The 20,644-nt window shown below is 45.1% G+C and overlaps 1 protein-coding gene across 3 annotated transcripts in view; it reads left to right on the top strand.

The window, feature by feature from the left end:
* Znf274 (zinc finger protein 274) overlaps nucleotides 1–19,597 on the top strand; it is a 30,467-nt gene extending 10,870 nt beyond the window's left edge. Inside the window, exons 1-8 of one of the 3 annotated variants that reach the window (XM_013125721.3) lie at nucleotides 4,582–4,713; nucleotides 4,909–4,972; nucleotides 5,679–5,805; nucleotides 6,709–6,804; nucleotides 13,651–14,133; nucleotides 16,114–16,202; nucleotides 17,280–17,406; nucleotides 17,788–19,597. In XM_013125721.3, coding sequence (XP_012981175.2) covers nucleotides 4,928–4,972; nucleotides 5,679–5,805; nucleotides 6,709–6,804; nucleotides 13,651–14,133; nucleotides 16,114–16,202; nucleotides 17,280–17,406; nucleotides 17,788–19,328 — 2,508 coding nt within the window. In that variant the 5' untranslated portion in view covers nucleotides 4,582–4,713; nucleotides 4,909–4,927 and the 3' untranslated portion in view covers nucleotides 19,329–19,597. Of the gene's footprint in view, nucleotides 1–4,581; nucleotides 4,714–4,843; nucleotides 4,973–5,202; nucleotides 5,806–6,708; nucleotides 6,805–13,650; nucleotides 14,134–16,113; nucleotides 16,203–17,279; nucleotides 17,407–17,787 lie in introns of those variants that run through there. The other 2 variants (XM_013125723.3, XM_040734262.1) reach the window with 2 other exon arrangements.
* Nucleotides 19,598–20,644: the final 1,047 nt, after the last annotated feature.

Consider the following 20,644-nt stretch of genomic DNA (forward strand, 5'->3'; position numbering starts at 1 on the left):
ACTTGGGAGGCAGAGACAGGTGGATCTCTGTGAGTTCAAGGCCAGCCTGGTCTACTGAGCGAGTTCCAGGACAGCCTCCAAAGTCACAGAGAAAGCCTGCCTTAGGTGGGGGGAACGGGGAGCAGGCACCACTACAGCTTAAACATCTTAAAAGCTATTTATTATTTTGAGGTGAGGACAGGACTTACTATGTAACACAGGCTAGCCTAAAACTCTCTATGAAGCTCAGCCTGACTTTGAACTTGCCACCCTTCTACCTCAGGCTCCAAGTGCTAATATTACAAGAGTGCACTGCCACGCCGGTCATTTTAAAACTAGATACCAGGGCTGAAGAGATGGCGCAACAATCAAAAGCATTTACTGCTCTATCACAGAGCTGGAATGCAGATCCTACCATCCTGCTCATGAATTCCCGCTCCAGGGAATCTAACATCTGTGTGTAGACTCTAAGGGCATCTACACACACGTGCACATATACACACAAACAAATACACATAAAATAAATCTTCAGAGGCTAGAGAGATTTCTCAGTGTTTACTAGTACATTCTGTTCTTTCAAAGAACCCACGGTCACTTCCCATTTCCCAAGGAAGCTTTATGACTACCTGCATCTCCAGTTCCAGGGAATATGATGTCTCTGGCCTCTGCAGGCACCTGCACTCATGTGCACATTTACATTCATACACACATACATAATCTTAAAAGAACTAAGTATTTAAAACTAGATGCCAATTAATGAGACACAGTGGCTCATGCTTCAACCTTAAACAACCCCAAACCAAAAGCAAACACAAAAGTGGATCTGCCACTATTGTTGTATGAGTGAGATTCTGTAACTATTCTGTAATTTTTTTTCAAGACAGGGTTTTTCTGTGTAACAGTACTGGCTGTCCCGGAACTCACTTTGTAGACCACTCTGGCCTCGAACTCATAGAGATCTGCCTGCCTCTGCCTCCCAAGCGCTGGGACTAAAGGCTTGTGCCACCTCTGCCCGGCAAGATTCTTTAACTATTAATAACTAGCCCACCTCAGACTAACACCAACAGAGAATTTTTCATTTGTATGCTTGGAGATTTAAATCACCCATACAGTTACAGCATCAGTAGGATCTGGCAATTCAGCAATCGCTACACACACTCAATGTCCATCTTTCCCTTAGGCTGTCTTCATACTGGTTATTCTTTTTTGTTAATGTGCACGGGTGTTTTATCCACTTACCTGCCTGGCTCCCAAAGAAGACCAAGGAGGTTGTCTGATCCCCTGGAACTGAAGGTACAAACAAGTTTCAGCCACAGCGTGGGTGTTGAGAAAGAGCAGCAAGTACTCTTAACCACCGATACATCTCTTTAGCCTCATATATTGGTTGTTCTGAAATTAGCTCCCAGTTACATCATAGCTTACAGCAACGACAGAATGTACTTCTTTTGCATTTCTCTGGCTGCTTTAACCCCGCTACTACAAACTTGGTACCTTAAAATAGGAGGTAAACCTTAATAAAAATTTATTCTTGTATTTTGGAAGCCGTAAGTATAAAATCAGTATCACTGGTTGAAATCAAGGAGTTGGCAGGTCTACGCACCACACTGAGGCTTCAGGAGAGAACAAATTCCACGCCTCTACTAGCTTCTGTTGGCTGCTCTAATGTCTTGGTTTATGTATGTAACTCCAACCTTTGCCTCTGTGGTAACAACACCTTCTTTTGTGTTTGTGTGTATTCAAAGTCTCTGGTCCTTCATGAGGACAATAGTCACAGGTTACAGGGCCTCACATCTTTAGAGGCCATTTTCTGACCTAATGTAGTTTCCAAATCTTTAATCAAAACTATGAACTTCCCAGTTTGTGTTCACTCAATTTGACCCAATTGCCATCAAGATACCTTTCAGTCAGTGGCTCAGATCAGAGTAACTAATAGGTCTGTGGGTTAATAACAATGACAACGGAAACACAATGAATTCATATGGCTACACTGAGGACTCACCCCTGCTGTTGGGACTGCTGAAGAATCTCATCCAGATTCCTAACTGGGTACCTGGAGAAGGGATAAGCAAGGTAGCCTCACACATGAACACCAAAGATACTCCTCTCACTCACTAAGAACGAGTGGATTCTATTGTGCCTGCCCCCCCAAGCCTATTACTTCACTGCCATTAGAGCTTGCTTCTTCAGAATTCTGATGTATACTGAAGACCAGCTGAGACATCCAGCCTTATGGACCGAACAACTACTGGATTATTGGATCTTCCATTGGTAGCCATTGTTGGACTAGCTGGACACAGCCTGTAAGCCACTCTAAAGAAACTCCCTTTAGATGGATGGATAGATGCTAGACAGACAGACAGATTCATTCTATCAATTGTGTTTCTCTAGAGAACTCTGACTAATACAGTCATCAAAAGATTTTGTTGGGGTTGTCAAGATGGCTCATCTCAGACACACAGAAAAAAAATTTCTGAACAAGTAATTTCTGTGGCCTTTTCTCCAATTCAAATCATTCCTGTGTAGGGGAGGAGTAGATTTTTTCCCTCCTCCCCTCACATTTTTTAGGGGAAAGGACAAAACAAAGCCCAAGATGCCAAGCCTCTCCAAAGTCCCATTGTATTAATATTTGAAATATTATTGAATCTTGTAATGAAGAGAAAAAGTGACACATACTGGCTTCTAATTCTGAGAATAGAAGCGTTTTCATCTATTTAAGTGTACACAGGCATCTCAAAAGTTATCTTCAAATATGTTAAGAGGTCCTATGCAAGTCCCAACAAATTAACCTCACATTTTATTTTCATGATTCTACTGTTTTTTGTTTTGTTTCTTTTTTTTTTTCGAGACAGGGTTTCTCTGAGGCTTTGGAGGCTGTCCTGGAACTAGCTCTTGTAGACCAGGCTGGTCTCAAACTCACAGAGATCCGCCTGCCTCTGCCTCCCGAGTGTTGGGATTAAAGGAATGCACCACCAACGCCTGGCTCATGATTCTACTGTCAGAGGACCCTTTACCCCAACATTGTTTAAGTTATTGCAGTTTTGTGCATATATATGTGAATGTTAACTTATGAATCTTTGGTTCTCACTGCGCCTGGTTTACTGTCATTGACTTTGAAAATTTTTCCACAGGGCTGGGCATAGTGGTATACAACTTTAATTCCAGCAGAGTAAGGAATTAAATTGAAGTTACAAAGTTCAAGGACAGTCTGGGATATATGAGACCCAGAATGAACAAATGAATGAAAGAAAAGAGAAAGAAGGAAAGAAAGAAAGGAAGGAAGGAAGGAAGGAAGGAAGGAAGGAAGGAAGGAAGAAATTCCAAGGAAATACCACCAGAATAAAAGTACTACGATCTCTAAGTCAATACTAATACTTTACCGGATAGCTCAACCGTTAAAGGCTAAACTCACAACCAAAAAATATAAGAATAAGCAACATAACCACAGGTACATGCAGTACTGCTAAGACTCTATTTAGAAACCTCAAAGGAATACATAAACCCTGAATGGAGGAGGATATGTCAGTATACTCTAGGCATGAAAAGAATATCAGAATGTCTGGAATGTAAAAGACAACATCAGTCAGAACAGAATACAAATAGACCCCAGGAATAGAATACAAATAGTATAAGGAATACAGTAGAGGTCTTTGTCAATCTGGGCTGTCAAGGAAGTTAAAAACATACCAGATTATGGTCAGGGGCTGACTTTAGGTTACCCCTCCTGGGTAGGATCCAGTCTGCTACAAGGAGCAAACGTAATCACAGGTCACTAACATTACCAGGACCTACATCCTCCCTATGTGTAGGGTACAATTAACAGTGCATCTCTTCAGACGGTGTGTGGATATTTTACATTTAGTCTCCCTGGGATTTAGGGAACTTCTAGTTCCCTTCCTCTGCTGGGAAAAACTGGAGTGGGCATTTAGTGTGACCCACCATATACTTCAAGTCCCCCAAACCTCTACACATCCCACCGTAACGTTGCGAGACCAAACAGCTCTGCACACCCCATAAATCTGGGTGCAAACTCCTATCTTCTCATAGAAATTTAGGATTTTTAATCCCAATGCCTGTTGACTCTGTCTCTACAGTCTAGTCCTTTCTTCCTCTCTGTTTAATAGGGCGTGAACCTTCCGCAAGACTGCATCCTTTTCGCATCCCTCAGCCGCCCCAACACCAGCACTTCCTGTCCACCCACCCCACCCCCCTCCCGTTCCCAACTTCCGGTTTGTCCACGCGCGTCCACTCCCGTTAGTGGGTTCGGGTCTCTCCTAGCTTCGGTGTCCCCCTTCAGAAGCTCCTTCCCAGTTCTCTGATCGCCAACCACACACATCTACGGACTCGGGGCTTCGCGGACGGCCGACAGGACGGGCGGTGCCGCCGGCCGCCGCTCGACGCCCGCGGGGGCGTCTGGGAGTTGTAGTCCGGACCCGTGCGCTGACGCAGTTCGGGGGACAACAGACCGACGGGCGGGCGGGCGCCATTTGTGTCTCTTTCACGTGCCCGTCGGGGACGGCTCCCCTTTCTAATTCTTTTTGTTGTTGTTGTTGTTGTTTTAATTACTCCGCACCCTCTGAAAGCCCAGAGCCGCCTTTGCTTGCGGCTGGGACCCGGAAGGAGCTGTGTAGTCGTGGATCGGGATCCTGAGGGGGGGAAGACATCGCGATGCGGGACACGGTTTGAGAACCGTGGGTCGGAGGCCATCGGAAGATCTGGGTGTCCGTCCCCCCCGCGGTTAGAGGGGACCCGTCTCGTAGGCGCGCGGGAGTCGGGGAGAGGAGCCACTGGGCGTTTCTCCAATGTGGGGGTGGACTGGCCGCGTCCCGTTGAGAGACCGGCTAAGGGCAGAGGTGGACCCCGGGCGCATCCCTTAGCCGCCTTCTCCCCACCCCCGACCCTCCCTCCCCCTTGGTTTTCCTCTGCACGCAGCCCACCCCCGCGAGAGAACATGGAGGAAAGTGTGACCTCCACGCTTCCGACAACCTGGCCCCATGTGAGTAGAGGTTTCTTTGAGCTTTTGTTCTCGAATACTCTGGAGTCCCGGGGAGGAGGTGAAGGACTGCCTCGCTGTCCGAGAGGGTGGTTAGAAGAGAAAAAAGGAAAAGAAAAACCAACAAACCACTTTCTGACCTGGGGGAGTCTACAGGCCGGGCGGAGGCTCTCCGGTGACATTTAATTTGTGTCTGTGTCTGTGTGTGTGTCTGTGTGTGTGCCACTGACCAGCGCGTGGAGGACAGCTTTCCGAATCGCTTCTCCCTTTCCAAAATGTTGGGTCCTGAACATCAAACTCGGGCTTGGGAGCAGTCTCGCCGCCGGTCCCGTTCAACTATTTTTTACTTTTTTTTTTTCTTTTAATCTAAGCTGGGGGTGCCGGGGAGAAACTGACAAGTCTGAGAAGGATGGAGGCTCGTGTTTAGTTTCCAGCAGCTACTTTGAGGAGGCAACAGTTCATTACCAAGAAAAGCTATGTAGATGGGAACCAGCTGTGCCCTGGTTAACGCGAAATGGACAGGTTTTTCGTAGAGTAGGGGTCGCGCGCGTCCTGCTGTTAGAGTCAGAGCAATAAGCTCAAGAATTCAGGCAAAAGAACATGATGAGACAATTAGAATGTTGCTGGCTCGTCGTGGTCAGCCTTCCCATTTTTCTGTCACTGTGGAAAAAGGAAGACCCCTGGCTGAATAACGTCCTGTGGGTTTTAGGAACCTATGGAGTTTGAAGATGTATTTCTGACCTTTACCAAGGAAGAGTGGGCACAGCTGGACCACCAACAGAAGTGCCTATACAGGGAAATCATGCTGGAGAACTACAATAACATGATTTCTGTAGGTAAGGCAGCCTCCACTTGAATAAAACTGTTTGGGCCTTGGGTGAGTGGTATACACATAATCCTTCCTCCTCCTCACCCTCTTTTTTTTTTTTAATTCCTAATGTGTGGTGCCTCTGAGCTGTGTGTGCTTGGGCTTACACTGGACAGACCAGAGTGGAAATGTTGTGACAGTGGACAGCTTGGGAGAAAAGAAAAGGCAGCTTTTCAGTATAACTTGGGAAGTTTCGTCCAGTCGATACATCAGAGCCCCTGAATACTGGCTACAACCTATAAAGGGTACTTATAACTGCAGTGACAGTTGCCTGTAATTTTTATGGCACTTTCAGCGCATGAGATGACCGTGTCCCGCAGCTCGGGGTATCATCAAAGATTATGATTTCTTGATGGTTCTTAGAAAATTTTCTGCCCTCTCTAGTTTCTGCATAGCTGTGGCTCCCAGAGTTCATGTCTATGTTTAGGCGGAAACAAGAAAAAGAGAGAGTTGGCCAGGCCTTGGTGACACACACCTTTAATCCCAGCACTCGGGAGGCAGAGGCAGGCGGATCTCTGTGAGTTCGAAGCCAGCCTGGTCTGCAGAGCCAGTTCCAGGACAGCCTCCAAAGCAATGCAGAGAAACCCTGTCTGGAAAAACCAAAAAGAAAAGAAAAGTAGAGAGTCCTGACCAGTTCTTTCTCAGCTGTCACATTGTCTTCCCAAGAGCATCCCCCAATTGAACAGTCTCCCTTTTTCACTTTGTGGTTCCTCTGCTGTCAAGGAAACCCAAGAAATGCTACAAAAGGAACGGCCTGAGGCCTAAAGTCATGGCGTCACAGCACGGGGAAAGGAAGGGACAGCGTGCTGCAGCAGGACAGCATTTTCTCTAAGCAAACTTCCCAAGCCCTGTCTCTTTTTCCCTTGAGCAGAACATCACTTTTCCAAGCCAAATGTGATATCGGAGTTAGAAGAAGTAGAAGACTTCTGGCCAATGGACAGAGAAATTCCTCAAGATACCTTTCCAGGTGAGAGCCAGGCGTAAGAGTTCACACAAGGGATGGGCCTACTGGTTACTCTGAGACTAATGTCTTCCAAGTGGTAGAGAGCATGAGAACTCGGGTAGCATGCTGTAATTAGTAGACATTACTTTCCAATCTGCAGTCATTTTTCCATGGTGCTGGTGAGTAAGCCCAGGGCCATTCACACGATCAGCAGTGCAGACATGCTATCACTGAACTAACATCCTCAGCCTCCGTCCTTATTTGGAGCAGGCGTTACAGTATTTGGGGTTTGTGTGCGATGATGGTAGTGGAGTTTGTGTTGGGGATTTTGTTGTTGTTTTGGTTTTCTGTTTTGTTTTGAGATAAGGTCTTATGTAGCCCAGGCTGGCCTCCAGCCTATTACATAACTAAATTTCTGATCACCCCTCTAACTTAAAAGTCCTGGGCTTACAAATATGTGCTACTTCCACTGGCTCCTGTTTTTATTTCTTTTCTAAGTTTTGTTGTTGTTGTTTTTAACCACATAGACACATTGTCTGCATACTTGTGTGAATTTGTTATTTTGTTCTTAACTATTTTCACTTGGTATGTGGTGGACATATACTGAGTCTTCTATTGGAAACACCATCTTTCCATAGAATGAATTACTGTGTCATGGTACAGAACCCTCTTCTGTGTTCTTACACTTTGCTCTTTTGTGCTTTTCCTTCCTGGGTGTATGCCATAATGCAGTACATTTTATTGTACATTGGTATATTCATTCCCCTTATAATTTTAAAAAAAAAAACCTTAGGGTGTCTTTGGTCATCTAGTCCTAGATACGGACCAGCTTGCCTGAGTTAGACTGTACATTAAATGTGATTAGACTCATATCGTTGCTGTTACTTGTTCTGGTTAATCCTGTCTTGCACACTTGTTCAGATGACTCTGTCATTCTGCTACATTGTCTTAACATTGGTGTTTTAATTGCTTTTCTGCTGTGACGATGAGGGAAAGCATTTCATTGAAGGCTTCCTCACAGTCCGTGACCATCATGGTGAGGACCATGGCACTGGACCAGTAGTGGGAACCGACATCCTGATCCACAATCAGGAAGCAAGACAGAGCTCGTGGTATCTGGGAATGACGTAGGCTTTTGAAACCTCAAAACCCACCCCCATTGACACACCTCTATCAAGACCACACCAAATTCCTTTTAAACAGTGCCATCAACTAGGAACCAGGCGTTCAGATATATTAGCATGTAGGAGCCATTGTCATGCAAATCACCCCAATCTACTTCCTGGCCCCCATAACCCCATGGTAGTATCATAATACAAAATGCATTCAGTCCAACTACAAAGCTCCCCATAGTCTTTCAAAGTCTTGGGGGCTGGAGAGATGGCTCAGTGGTTAGAACATAGGCTGTTCTTGCAGAGCAGCTAAGTTCAATCCCCACCACCCACATGGTTGATGACTCACAACCATCTGTAGCTCCAGTCCCAGGGGATCTGACACCCTCTTCTGTCCTCTGAGGGCTCTGCACTCACACAAACCCACTCACAGCCGTACATAACAACAACTAAAATTGTAGAGTAAAGCTAAGAAGTTCAGATTCTCTTAACTGTATGTAACCCCCTTTAAATGCAAAAGGGTAGTTACATACTTCCAACATGCAAACGGCACAGAAAAATAGTACAATTCTAAAAGGGGGAAAGTGAGGAAATGCTGAATCAAAGCAAAATCAAAACCAAGCACAGCAACTCCAAACCCTGTAACTCCGTGTAACTGGGGGCTTGCTGACAGTTTCTGAGGGTTAGCCCATGACCGTCGCCGTGGGTAACGTGGCAACAGGCAGGCATGGTGCTACAGCAATTGCTGAGAGCTTACGTCTGATCCACAAGCAGGAGGCGGAGTGACGGCTAACTGGGACTGGCGTGAGCCTTCGGAACACCCCCAGTGACTCACCTGTGACAAGTCCACAGCTTCTACTCTTTGCCAAACCAGCTGGGGACCAAGTATTCAAACCTGTGAGTCCATGGTTCTCAGTCCCCTTGAAACCACCACGGCCACCAGACCTTCTCCTCAGCCCGATGTTAATTTGTTTTCTTTGCTCTGGACAATTACATAGTTGCATCATCATATACAAGCATGATTCTGAAAGGAAAGAGTGGTTATCTGGCCTGACTTACTAGGAAAACCGAAAGGTTTTGATGAGCATGATGTCAGATGCTGCTCTGTTTCCTATCAACATTCATCTGAATGAGTAAATATCCATCTAGTGCTAGAAATGAATGAAAATCCTTCATGCTTCCTATTTCCTTTATAGACTCCTCCCCGGTGGTCAGAGTGATTTTGCTCCTTCGAATAGTTAGTGGTAATAGTAGATTTAAGAAATGCCTTGCTGTAAGGTTATATTTGTGTGTTAATCTTCATAAATGACATGGTGGTATACACTGTCTTTGCTGTCTTCAACTTTTCTATTTATGTGGTGGCTATAAAACCCACTGTATGCTACTGGATGTTTCTCTTTGGTGTTTTATGCTCTGGTGGAAGTAGCATCAGAGCCACTGCTTCTGGCACTACTCACCTATCAGATCTCCATCTGGTGCCATCTTTGATGATGGCCGTTAGCCACAACACCCCTTCTATGGACCCTATTTTAGGGCTAGGAGTAGGTAACCAAAATACAAAAACGTGCAGGTTAAGTTGACAGAATACCCCTGTCCATAGAGCTGTGAGGGGAGTTTGACTTTTATTGTTGAGGAATGTTGTGACATGGCTTTTCACAGCTCACTCTGCTTGGGTTTGTGCAGAAAGAGCAGTGGCAGGCAGAGATGGAGAAGGAAAGGGGCTTCAGTAGCATCTGGGAGCGAACAATGCCTGCCAGGAGTGTAGTAGCAGGTTTAGGGAGAATTACAGAGTGTGTTTGACTCAAAGGTAGACTCGGTAGGTCTAGGTAAGTAATTAGCTAAACTGGACAAAAAAGCTGTTGAGAATTCTTATGGATGAAGAAAGCCCTGAAGGGCTTTCCTGTGGCTCTTTGTACTCTGTACATTTTCTGCAAGCATTCTCTTTATGGTCCTGGAGACCGATCCCAGGGTCTTGTGTATGCTATGCCACTGGGCTACATCCCCAGCCTTGCTCTGCAAGAAAAACTTCATCTGAATTTTTGCAATTAACATATATTAAAGGTACAAACTGTTTTAAGAAGTAGAACCTTGGTTTTCTTTTTTCCATAATGACATAATGTTGAATAAAAGGTTATACTAATCATGTAAAGAACTGCCTAATAGCATTCACCTTGAAAGTTCTTTTTAAACAGTGCCATGTCTCTGCTTGTTCTGGCAATAACTTATAAATGAAAAGGAACCTTAGATACATCCAAGAAGGTGTGCTAAGCTAATCAAATGCACTTGTTTGAACTTCAAGTGGTCCATGTAGCAAATAAAAATATGAGATCTTAGAATGTCATGTTACATCTCTACTAGTCTCCCAACAGTGGTGTGCTTTGTCTCCTACTGATGCACAGAACTGAGATTAAATCAAAAGCTGGGATTCTTTTGCACAACTCAGCTTGCCTGCCTCTCCAGTTTTCCACCATAGCTAGAGTGATATCATGAGATGTGGTTGTTGAAGTAATATGAGAAAAGGATAAATCCTAATGTCATGCATCCTCAAGAAAGCTTTGAATTGAATAAGATCTTGTGAGGGCTTGGGAAAATAAATTAGGTTGTGCTTGCTGGGTGGCGGTAGGGGTGCACACTCAGGAGGCAGGAGCAGGTGGATCTCTGATTTCAAGGCCAGCCTGAGAGAGAGTTCCAGGACAAGCAAGAGTACACATAGAGATACTCTGTCTCAGCCCCCCCATCAAAAAAAAGTTTGGACTCATATTCAGTTGTCCGTCTTTGTCCATTCAGAAAAGCACAGCTACCTGTATGTCTCTCAAATGGAACACTTGAAAGTTAACTAGTCTTAATCATTAAAAAAAAAAAAAGCAATGCATAAAATAGATTGGCCAGGCATGGTGGCACATAACTTTAGTCAGATGACTTGGGAGGCAGAAGAAGGCTGATCTCTGTGAATTCCAGGCTACCAAGGTAATATAGTAAGACTGGTAAATGAATAACTCATAATCATAGGAAAGCCAGCAAAAAAAAAAATGCTTTTTTTTTCTTTTTAAGTTTTTCTTTTATGTGTATGTATATTTTGCACTGTAGGCATGCAATTTCCACAGAGACAAGAAGAGAGCATCTGATCCCTGGAACTGATGGTTTTGAGCTATCATGTGTGATGGGAATGGAACCCAGGTCCTTAAAAAAAAAGCAGCCAGTGCTGTTAACTACTGAGCCATCTGTCTAGCCCCAAATTTGATACTGTCAACTTAAGAAATGAAGCAGAGCTGGGTGTTGGTGGCACACGCCTTTAATCCCAGCACTCAGGAGGCAAAGGCTAGTGGATCTCTGTGAGTTTGAGGCCAGCCTGGTCTGCAGAGCAAGTTCTAGGACAGCCTCCAAAACAATACAGAGAAACCCTGTCTCAAAGAAAAAGAAATGAAGCAGGGGCTGGGCAGTGTTGGCATACACCTGTAATCACAGCACTTGGGAAGCACAGGCAGGTAGATCTCAGTGACTTTGAGGCCAGTCTGGTCTACAAAGCAAATTCCAGAACAGCCAGCAAACCCTGTCTCAAAAACCAAAGAGGGGGAAAAATGAAGCAGGAAGTGAACCTGATGAATATGATTGTGGCAACACTTTCAAACAGTAAACAGGTTTATAATATTTGAATTTGCATTTAAAATGTTTTCTCATTTGTTTGAGAAAGAGGCAGATACTGCTAGATTTAATTCTTTGTGTGCCTAAAAGGATGTCCACATGCTAGAACAAACATGGAGAGAATGAAAGAAATAATTAATAAATAAATATGTAGAAAATGAAAGGATTTCACATATACAGAACTCTGAGGGTTCAATGCCATATATGTTTGTTTCAGAGTCTAGAATCTAGAATGACCATGAATTTTGGCTAGCGCTGGTACAGTAATGTGTTTACATGGTTGGTTGATTTTTGTTCAAGAACACATTTTCTCTTAACGTTCATGTGTTTGTGCTCTGGGATCTTTGTACAGTGTGTGAGGGTGTTCAAAAAAACTGTGTGCGGTAAATGTGCTTAGTATGAGAAAGCCCAATTTCATCTCACCTTGACCTTCTTAACTACAAGGAAGCTAAAACTGGATATCAATCTATAAAGACGGATGAGAGTCTTTTTGTGCATCTTTCATCTCTGAGAACTCAAAGGGAAGAAATCTCAGAAATATGATTGGAGCAGGAACAGCTTCTGGCTTTAAGAAAACTCAAACTAGACCCCCCACCACCACCAGAAAAAAAAAAAACATATTTTGTTTGGAAATTTTGTTATACCAAATACTAGGATCTGAGAACTCTGAAATCATGAGGATGTGCGTGGTGTAGAAACTGTTCCATGTGTGACTGTCTTTATTTGTCTTTGTAGTTGTGCTAGGGTTAGTCTTAAGAATGTAATCGCTATTAGGAAGCCACTGAGTGTTAAAGAGCTTACTGATGGGCATCCCTGTAAGCATGACAATGTGGGAACTTTCAGTAGGAGTCCTCATTGTGTTCTGTATCAGAGGACTCATATGGGCAAAGACAATTTGAATGTGTTCTGTGGGGAAATCATCAGCTTTATCCCCTGCATTATCTGAGAATGAAAAAAAGTACTCAATTGAAAGGAATACAGTGGTTAAGAAAAAGGAATGTCAAAGGTCATAAAAACGCAAACCCTGTATAAAATTTGAATAACACAAATTTATAACTGTAATAAAGCAATTTCTAACTGCTTACTCTGTATTCTGACGTAAATATTAAGTGATATGAATGAGAGCAATAATCATTACTAAAATCCTATCCATTCCAATTTATTAGCAATAAAATATAACTAAATTGCTTGGAGCTTACTAAGGTACTACAGAGTGAATAAGTATCTGAAGAAATCACAGGAAACAGGTATATCTTCAAAGAGCATTTCAGAATGAGTCCAAGCTTTGAGGGAGTAAAGGGAAGTTTTGAGGCACAAAGTGTTACAAAGACCAACCGAGGGTTCAGAGTCTTACTGATTTGTTCGAGAGGCCAGAATCTAGAGTGGCCATGTATTTGGCTAGAGCCTAGTTCAGTAGTGCGCTTGCATGGTTTGTTGGTTTTTGTTCAAGAACACATTTTCTGTCCTCTTTCATGAATTTGTTCTCTGGGACCATCTGTCTCGTATATCATGATTTTCTTAAGTGGATATCATTCTCTAGCATCCACACTTAGAATCTAGAGTAACTGGAAAGTCTGGGATACATTTCTAAAGCCACTGAACAAAGCATTGGGGCTGAATAAAACAATGTTTGTGTTCCTTAAAACATGTATATAGGAGTAGGTCTCAAGTATTCCAGGCTGGCCTGACCTTGCTATGTAACCAAACTTGACCTTTTTTTAAGATTTATTTATTATTATGTATACAGTGTTCTGTCTGCATGTATCCCTGCAGGCCAGAAGAGAGCACCAGATACCATTGTAGATCGTTGTGAGCCACCATTTGGTTGCTGGGAATTGAACTCAGAACCTTTGGAAGAGCAGCCAGTGGTCTTAGCCTCTGAGCCATCTCTCCAGCCCCTGCTAGGTAATTTTCTATCAACTCAGCTACTTACCCAGCCCTGTTTTTATTTTGGTTTTTAGATGAATCTGTCGTCACTCTGATTAGCCTAAACCTGAATATGTAGTCTTGGCTAGACTCTTACTTGCAGGGATCCCCTCTTGCCCCTGGCTCCCAAGGATAGCAGTTATAGGACTGTGCCAGCCTGCCTAGCTTTTGCTCTGGTTTTGACTTATAGGATCTTCTAGACCTTCTCCGGACCCTGGAATAAAGTCCTCTCCTGATGAGAATCCCTTGACGAAGATCAAGGTTGTTGAGGTCCTTACACTGAACAAGGATGTAGCTGGTCCCCGGAATGCCCTTATTCAGTCCCTCTATACTGAAAGTGGAGAAGACCTGAGCCCAGGTAACCTCAAGCCAGTTCAACAGGCAAGCAAGCATTTGACTGACAGTGAAATCGCTCACCAGAAGTTCCGCCATTTCCAGTATGAAGAGTCAGATGATCCCCAGAAAGCTGTATCTCAGCTTCGTGAGCTGTGTCACCAGTGGCTGCAGCCCAATATACATTCAAAGAAATGGATCCTGGAGTTGCTGGTGCTTGAGCAGTTCCTGAGGGCGCTGCCTGAGAAGTTGCGGGTGTGGGTGGAATCGCAGCACCCAGAGGATTGCCAGGCAGCCGTGGCCCTGGTGGAGAATGTAACCTCGGTGTCTACGGAGGACGGTGAGTGCCATGGAAGGGTGGGGTGAAACACATCTCTCGGAAGGCTTTATGGAGGAATGAGGAGTGCGGGAGGGTTGATCCCACGCCTGACCACAAACATCTGTGTCTTCCACATATTACCAGGTCAGAGCTAATGCAAACCTGAAGCTGGTGGTAATCCGGCCCTGTTCTCTCAAATGAAAACCTTCCATGGGCTTCAGTGGAGTCCACAGATGCAGTACTCTGTTTTGTTTTTTACCATTCTCTTGGGACCCCTGACACAAAGCCAGCCTTCCAGTTCATTATAGGGGCTATGAATAAAGTTGTAACTAAGGCAGGACTCAAGTTCATTGAGCCTGTGGTCCTGCAGAAAAGATGTGATACGACAAGGGAATACACATGCGGCAGTACTAAGGTCGGGATACTGGTAGCGTTTGTGGATGCTGTTTCTGTCGCTGATACCTGTTACGTCTAGAATGGTAAAGAAAGGAGGCAGGATGGATGTGCCAGTAGGCCATGAGCCAAGAATTCTGGGTAGCCTGTAAAAGTTAAGAAAACAAAGGATGGGTTCTTCCCTATGTCTGAAAGAACATAGCCCTGTAAATGTCTTGATTTTGGGCAAGTGGGGCTGATACCAAGCTCTGGTCTCTGGAACTTTAATATATTTTGCCAGACCTGATGGCATAGGCTTATACTCAAGAGGTCAAATCAAGTCACCAGTTCAAGGCCTGCCTGGGCTGCAAGTGAGTTCAAGGTCAGTGTGAACAAGTTATCACAACTCTGCCTCAAAATAGAAAACAATTGGAGCTGTCATTAGAAGTGGAACACTTACCTAGGCTGCACAGCACCACACTATCAGAGTAGATGGAGACAGGAAGGTCACTAGGGTTTGCTGGCTACAAGTTCAATGAGAGAACGTGACTCAGAATACAGCAAAGGGGGTGGAGTAGGACACCAGAGATCTCATATGACCTCTGCATGCGCCCAAACACACATACACCCAAATGCTCATACACCTCAATTGCAAACACCAGAAAAAACAGTAGTGCTTAGGAGATGAAATTAAGTTTACCCTAAGTTTAACATGTCAGAGCCTGATGACCCTGACCTTTCACAGAGGACCCTGAGAAAACCATTTGTGGTCAGTGGACTAGTTGGGATTCTTTTATGTCACTACAAAACCTTAAAAGTGCCTCCAAGAAGGAAAGTTTACTGGAAGGATTCTAGGATGTTCTAACTCTAGGAACAGAACGTCTATGCCTAGGAATTCAGTGAGCACCTCAACTTATCCCTCTTCCATATCTCAGTTAGCTGCGCTCAGCTGGCTTCATTAAGACTTCCAAACACAGGACTTCTCTTTCCTGAGTGTTCCAGCAAAGGCTTCAGTTAGCCTGTGGTCTCCCGTATCTATCAGAGTCCGTTTACAATGAAGCGATAGCATGGTAGACCAACCTGGGTCACATCATCTGTCCCGTGCTAGCTGGAGTAGAATCAGCCTCGTGAAAGGCCATGGAGCATGTGGAGGCACATGCAGAAGGCCAGACCTTAAGGAGTCCTTGGGAGAGCTGTTAGTACTGGCCAGGAATATTTAAGGTGACAAGCACAAAATGGGTACACGCCCTGTGACCAAAGAAAGCCTTCTCCAAGGCAACAGAAGGGAAGGGAAGCCACGCACGCATGATAAGGGCTTGCAGGCTAGAAACAGACTTTCCCGCTAAGAAGAAAGCATGAGAAGGCCGTTGCCTGGGAAGCCAGAGCTTGAAACTGATGCTGGAGGGGGAAGGCGACAAAAGGGTTCAATACTGGAAACCCCAGTCCCTCGGTGGTCCATGCAGGGTGACAGTCTGGGCCCTTCCAGGTATAGGAATCAGTTACCCATTGTGAATCGGTCAACATAGACTGTCAAGGGACATGGATATTCGCAGCTCGGGGGTTGCAGAGCCTGGCAGCTCTGCCTGCCTGAGGGCTACCATTGATCCCTTCATGTGGCATCTTCTCCAGCTCTCCCTGCCTGCCATAAGGAGGCCACTGATGGACTGAAAGAGAAAAACAAGGACATGGCCACCTTACCAGTTACTGTACCACCTGAGGTAAGCAAAAGCCTTACCTTCCGTTCCCTTGCTCATAAGGGACCCAACCCTAAGATGCCTGCCCCCTTCTCTACCCTGAGCCCTGCTGAGTTCTTGGGACTGAGTAGAGTCTGCAGCAACCGAAGCGTGAAGGGCAACCCTGCTCCTCACATTGTGGCCTAGCCATAGAGAAAGGGAAAGGCGGGCGTAAGTGGACCAAAGCTGGTGAACATGAGAAGCAGAGCAACTACAGGCGCTTGTTCGAACCACATTGTACCCGGTTAGAATGAGAGAGCCCTTGTCCTTCAGAAACACCCAGCTGGGGAATTAGGGATGGAACAGCACAGCTTAGATCTGTCTCAGAACAAACTAAGGTGAAGGTGATGTGCACGCAGCAAGATTAGCCTGTCAGCTATAGGATATGGAGTGTGTATGGCGTTAGTTGGTGTCGTTTGCCCTGTAAGGAGTGTATCTTGGCTCAAGCATGTGATTGAAATTGTTGGCTCTCATGTAATGAGTAGTCTAGAGTAGGCTTCAAGTAAGACTACTGACTGGGAATGGGAAGAAACTGATTGATTAATCCCAACTTGCTGCTGCGAATTCTGTTCCTTCTGAGGTAGGCTCTTCTCCATCTGGGCAAAATATCTCCCCGATCCAGGCAAGTTGGTGAAGTGAAGAGTTGTCTTTTTTAAGAATCTTTAGGGGCTCATAAAAACTGCAGTAGCATAGGTGAAGGCTTCACATGGGTCAGACCTGTCTGCAAAGGCAAACATCTTCATTGTGGGTTTTACCCTAGAGGACAAGAGCTGTTCCTCTGGTGAGATGCTGCCCTCACAGTGCAGCCTTGATACTGGATGCTAGTATGACTGATGTGGCTTGCTTATTGAACTGGTCGGTGTTTGTCAATCAAAGGCTCTCTCTACCAGCCTGGTACCCCAGACTTTCGTTTAGAGAAATACCCTATAGATCTCTTTTGGGCTGGAGAAGTCATTGTCTCTGAGCAAACCACAAAAGCAGAGGAGCCCCTATCTGGTATAATGTCCCAGTGGCATTTCTTCTGCCTCCAGGGATAAAGACCAGACTTTTATGACATTACAGGAGCCAGTTACCTTCCAGGATGTGGATGTGGACTTCAGTCAGGATGAATGGCGGCTACTAGGTCCGATGCAGAGGACTGAGTATCATGATGTGATGCTGGAGACCTTGGGCAACTTGGTCTCTGTGGGTAAGATCACAGCTGTATTTATAATGCCACAGGGTCCCCTCAGGTCTCATACTTTCGCTCTACCCATTGTCAGGGTAGAGAGGATCTCTTACTCTGTCCAGGACCTTTATCTAGAACTGTGGCCCTATGTGGGTAGGGGACCTTGAGTGCACAGAGACAGCTCAGGTTTGGTTTGCCTGGGAATGAGAGAACGCTCCTTGCCCTTACCCATTGTCTTCATCACCAAACTGATTGCTCCTGGTTTTGCTGCAAACAGTGTGTCGGTCATTCCGTAGACTGACTATTTGAGGAGAGGGATGTAATCTCATTTTTAATACCGTTTGTTATACTGTCATTCTGGCACTTTTAACGACAGTATGCTTATCTTTTGGTTTCTTTCAGGGTGGGAGCCTACATCGGGAAAAGAAGAGTTAACTCTAGAATCTCCCAGTTCTGTGGTAGAACCAATTCACAACCCAAAACCAAAAGGTTTCTCAAGGGAAGATACCCAGTCCACTGTCTCTGAAAGTATCTCACAAGATGAGGTCCCAGGAATCCATGCCATAAAATCGAGTCAGGCGGAGACTGTACAGGAAACAGGCCTCCCTCAGGGCCACTCTGAAAGCTCCACGTCTCAGGGGCAAAGTAGGCTGCACTCAAGCAAGGGCTCCCTCGATGCAGGTCTTCCTAGAACGCACTTGCATGTAAACATTAACCAGAAGGGCTTAGGAAAGAGGAAGGCCAAGGAGAAAAACATTGTCGGTACACGCGATTCACCCAGAAGAAATAAGCAGGAGGGCTATGAGGGGCGGCAAGTCAGAGATGGCAGCAATTCCAGGATACACGGCCCTTCTATACAAAACCACCAGCAGGGATATGAACAGAGTAAAGCCGGGGACAGCAAAGATCCCTTTATACTTCTAGCACCTGCAAAAGTCTACCAAGCAGCCACTGGCTCTGAAGGGGGTGGGGTCAGGGACCACAGCAAGGCCATGACACCTGATGCAAATACAAGGATTCACAAGAAAGGTCCTAGACGGGATAAGATTGGAGAAAGCTCCAATGCCACGGTACAAGGTTCGTCTCTATCAAATCACCAGACGGGGTCTGAGGCAGGAAGATCACGGGACAGGAACAGTTCCTTGACACAGGCTTCACCTGTAAGAATTCTCCAGAAAGGCTATGAAGGGGGTAAAGTCCGGGGAATGAGGAATTCCTTGAAACATGTAAGAACTAACCAGAAGGGCTCCAACAGTGGGAGAGTTGGGGAAATTGGTACTTCCTTAAAGCACACTCCCTATATCAAAATTCGCCTGAAGCCCTCTGAAAGAGGGAAAGGCAGGGAAATCAACACTTCCATTAAATATAGTCCCCAGGTGAAAGCTTACCAGAGGGTTTCGGAAGCAGCCACTGCAAGGAAAGCCAATAATTGCAACAAAGCCGGCAGCCAGCAAGCTCAGCAGATATTTTTTATAAAAATTCACAAGGGGAGCCAAGTTTGCCGCTGCAGTGAGTGTGGTAAACTATTCCAGAATGCTAGGTATTTCTCTGTCCATAAAAAGATCCACACAGGGGAGAAGCCTTACAGGTGTGTGGCCTGTGGGAAAGCATTTGTTCAGAGCTCCTCCCTCACTCAGCACTATAGAATTCATAGTGGAGAGAGACCTTTTGAGTGTTCAGAGTGTGGGAGGGCCTTCAATGACCGCTCAGCCATCTCTCAGCACCTGAGAACTCATACTGGGGCAAGGCCCTACCATTGTCAGCACTGTGGGAAAGCCTTCCGCCAGAGCTCACACCTCACCAGGCATGAGAGAACTCACACTGGGGAGCGCCCGTACGTGTGCACCAAGTGTGGGAAGGCTTTCACACAGAGTTCGCACCTTGTCGGGCATCAGAAAACACACGGGATAAAGCTCAAGAAGCAGGCCAAATTGCAGTCCTAGTGCCTTTCAAACCACTGCCTTCTCAGCCTTGAGATGCACTCTGCAGACTGAAGAGTCCCACGCTCTCAGGACACTGCCCAGCAAGCATGAATGAAACTGTCAGGGACTTCTTAATTGTTTCATTTAGTCATGAGAATATGAAAGCTGAAAGTGCCCCTAAGTTTAAAGAGCCAATTAACCAAAAACTGCACTAATAATTATACACAGGGTCGTGTATGAGTGACAAAACCCAAAAGAATGTATAGATAAATAAACTAATTGCTTTGGAATTTGTGTTTCCTGCTGTACTGGCTGTTGTTTGTCAACTTGACTATATCCGGAATTAAAACACAAGCAGCTGGGTACATCTGAAGAATATTTCCTTAAACATTTTGAGGTGGGGAGATTCACCCTCTTTTAATCTGGGCCAGACCTACTGGCAGCCTATATAAAGGACATGGAGGGAGGAAACTTGCTCTGGTTCTTGGCTAGTCCATTTTTCACTGGCTCTAGAGATTTTGGGATGTACTGAAGACTGGCTGAACATCCAGCCTTGTGAACTGAACAACTAATGGATTCTTGGACCTTCTATTGGTAGACAGTCATTGTTGGACTGACTGGATGACAGCCTGTAATTCATTCTAATAAATCCGTGTGTGAGAGAGGAAAAATACTCAGATCTGTTACTCTAGAGAACCCTGATACACCTGCTGAACTAAGAATATGTTGATCAGATGCTTAAATGAGCAACATTAAGACAAAGTCTTATCAAACTTCTGGCAGCTCTATGCTGGAGTCTTTGGGCCCCAGGTTCCCAGATGAGTTGGGCAAACAGATCATTTCTCTCTTTAGGTCACTGTGATGGAATGGTTCAGTGTACAGATGGCAGGAAATGTTCTGGAATCATTGGAGTCCCAGAAGTCCCTAGTGACTCCAAAGATACATGGGAATGTCCTCTGGCGTTACAAGGGAGAGGAGTTCCCCCAGCCAATTGCTCATCGCTATGTTAAACAACAAACACTGGCAACACCATGGCATGTGATTGATGCCCACTTTCAAACTTGATTCTTTTCAAAAAATTCTCCAGATCAAAAGAATAAAACAAGTAGCAGTAAGGCTCATCTGGTAAACAGAGCCCACCACCAAACCTCCAGAGCTGAGTTTAATCTCTAGTACCCACATGGTGGAGAGAGAGAACTGATTCCTGCAAGTTGTCCTCCGTATGCCATGGTGTACAGTTACACTAAAACTATACCAACTTTGAGGTTGGAGAGATGGCACAATGGTTACAATTTCTTGTTCTTGTGTAGACTGGATCCTAGCATCCACCTTTGGAG

This window comes from Mesocricetus auratus, unplaced genomic scaffold (assembly GCF_017639785.1).
Source record: "Mesocricetus auratus isolate SY011 unplaced genomic scaffold, BCM_Maur_2.0 Super-Scaffold_100038, whole genome shotgun sequence".
NCBI lineage: Eukaryota > Metazoa > Chordata > Mammalia > Rodentia > Cricetidae > Mesocricetus > Mesocricetus auratus.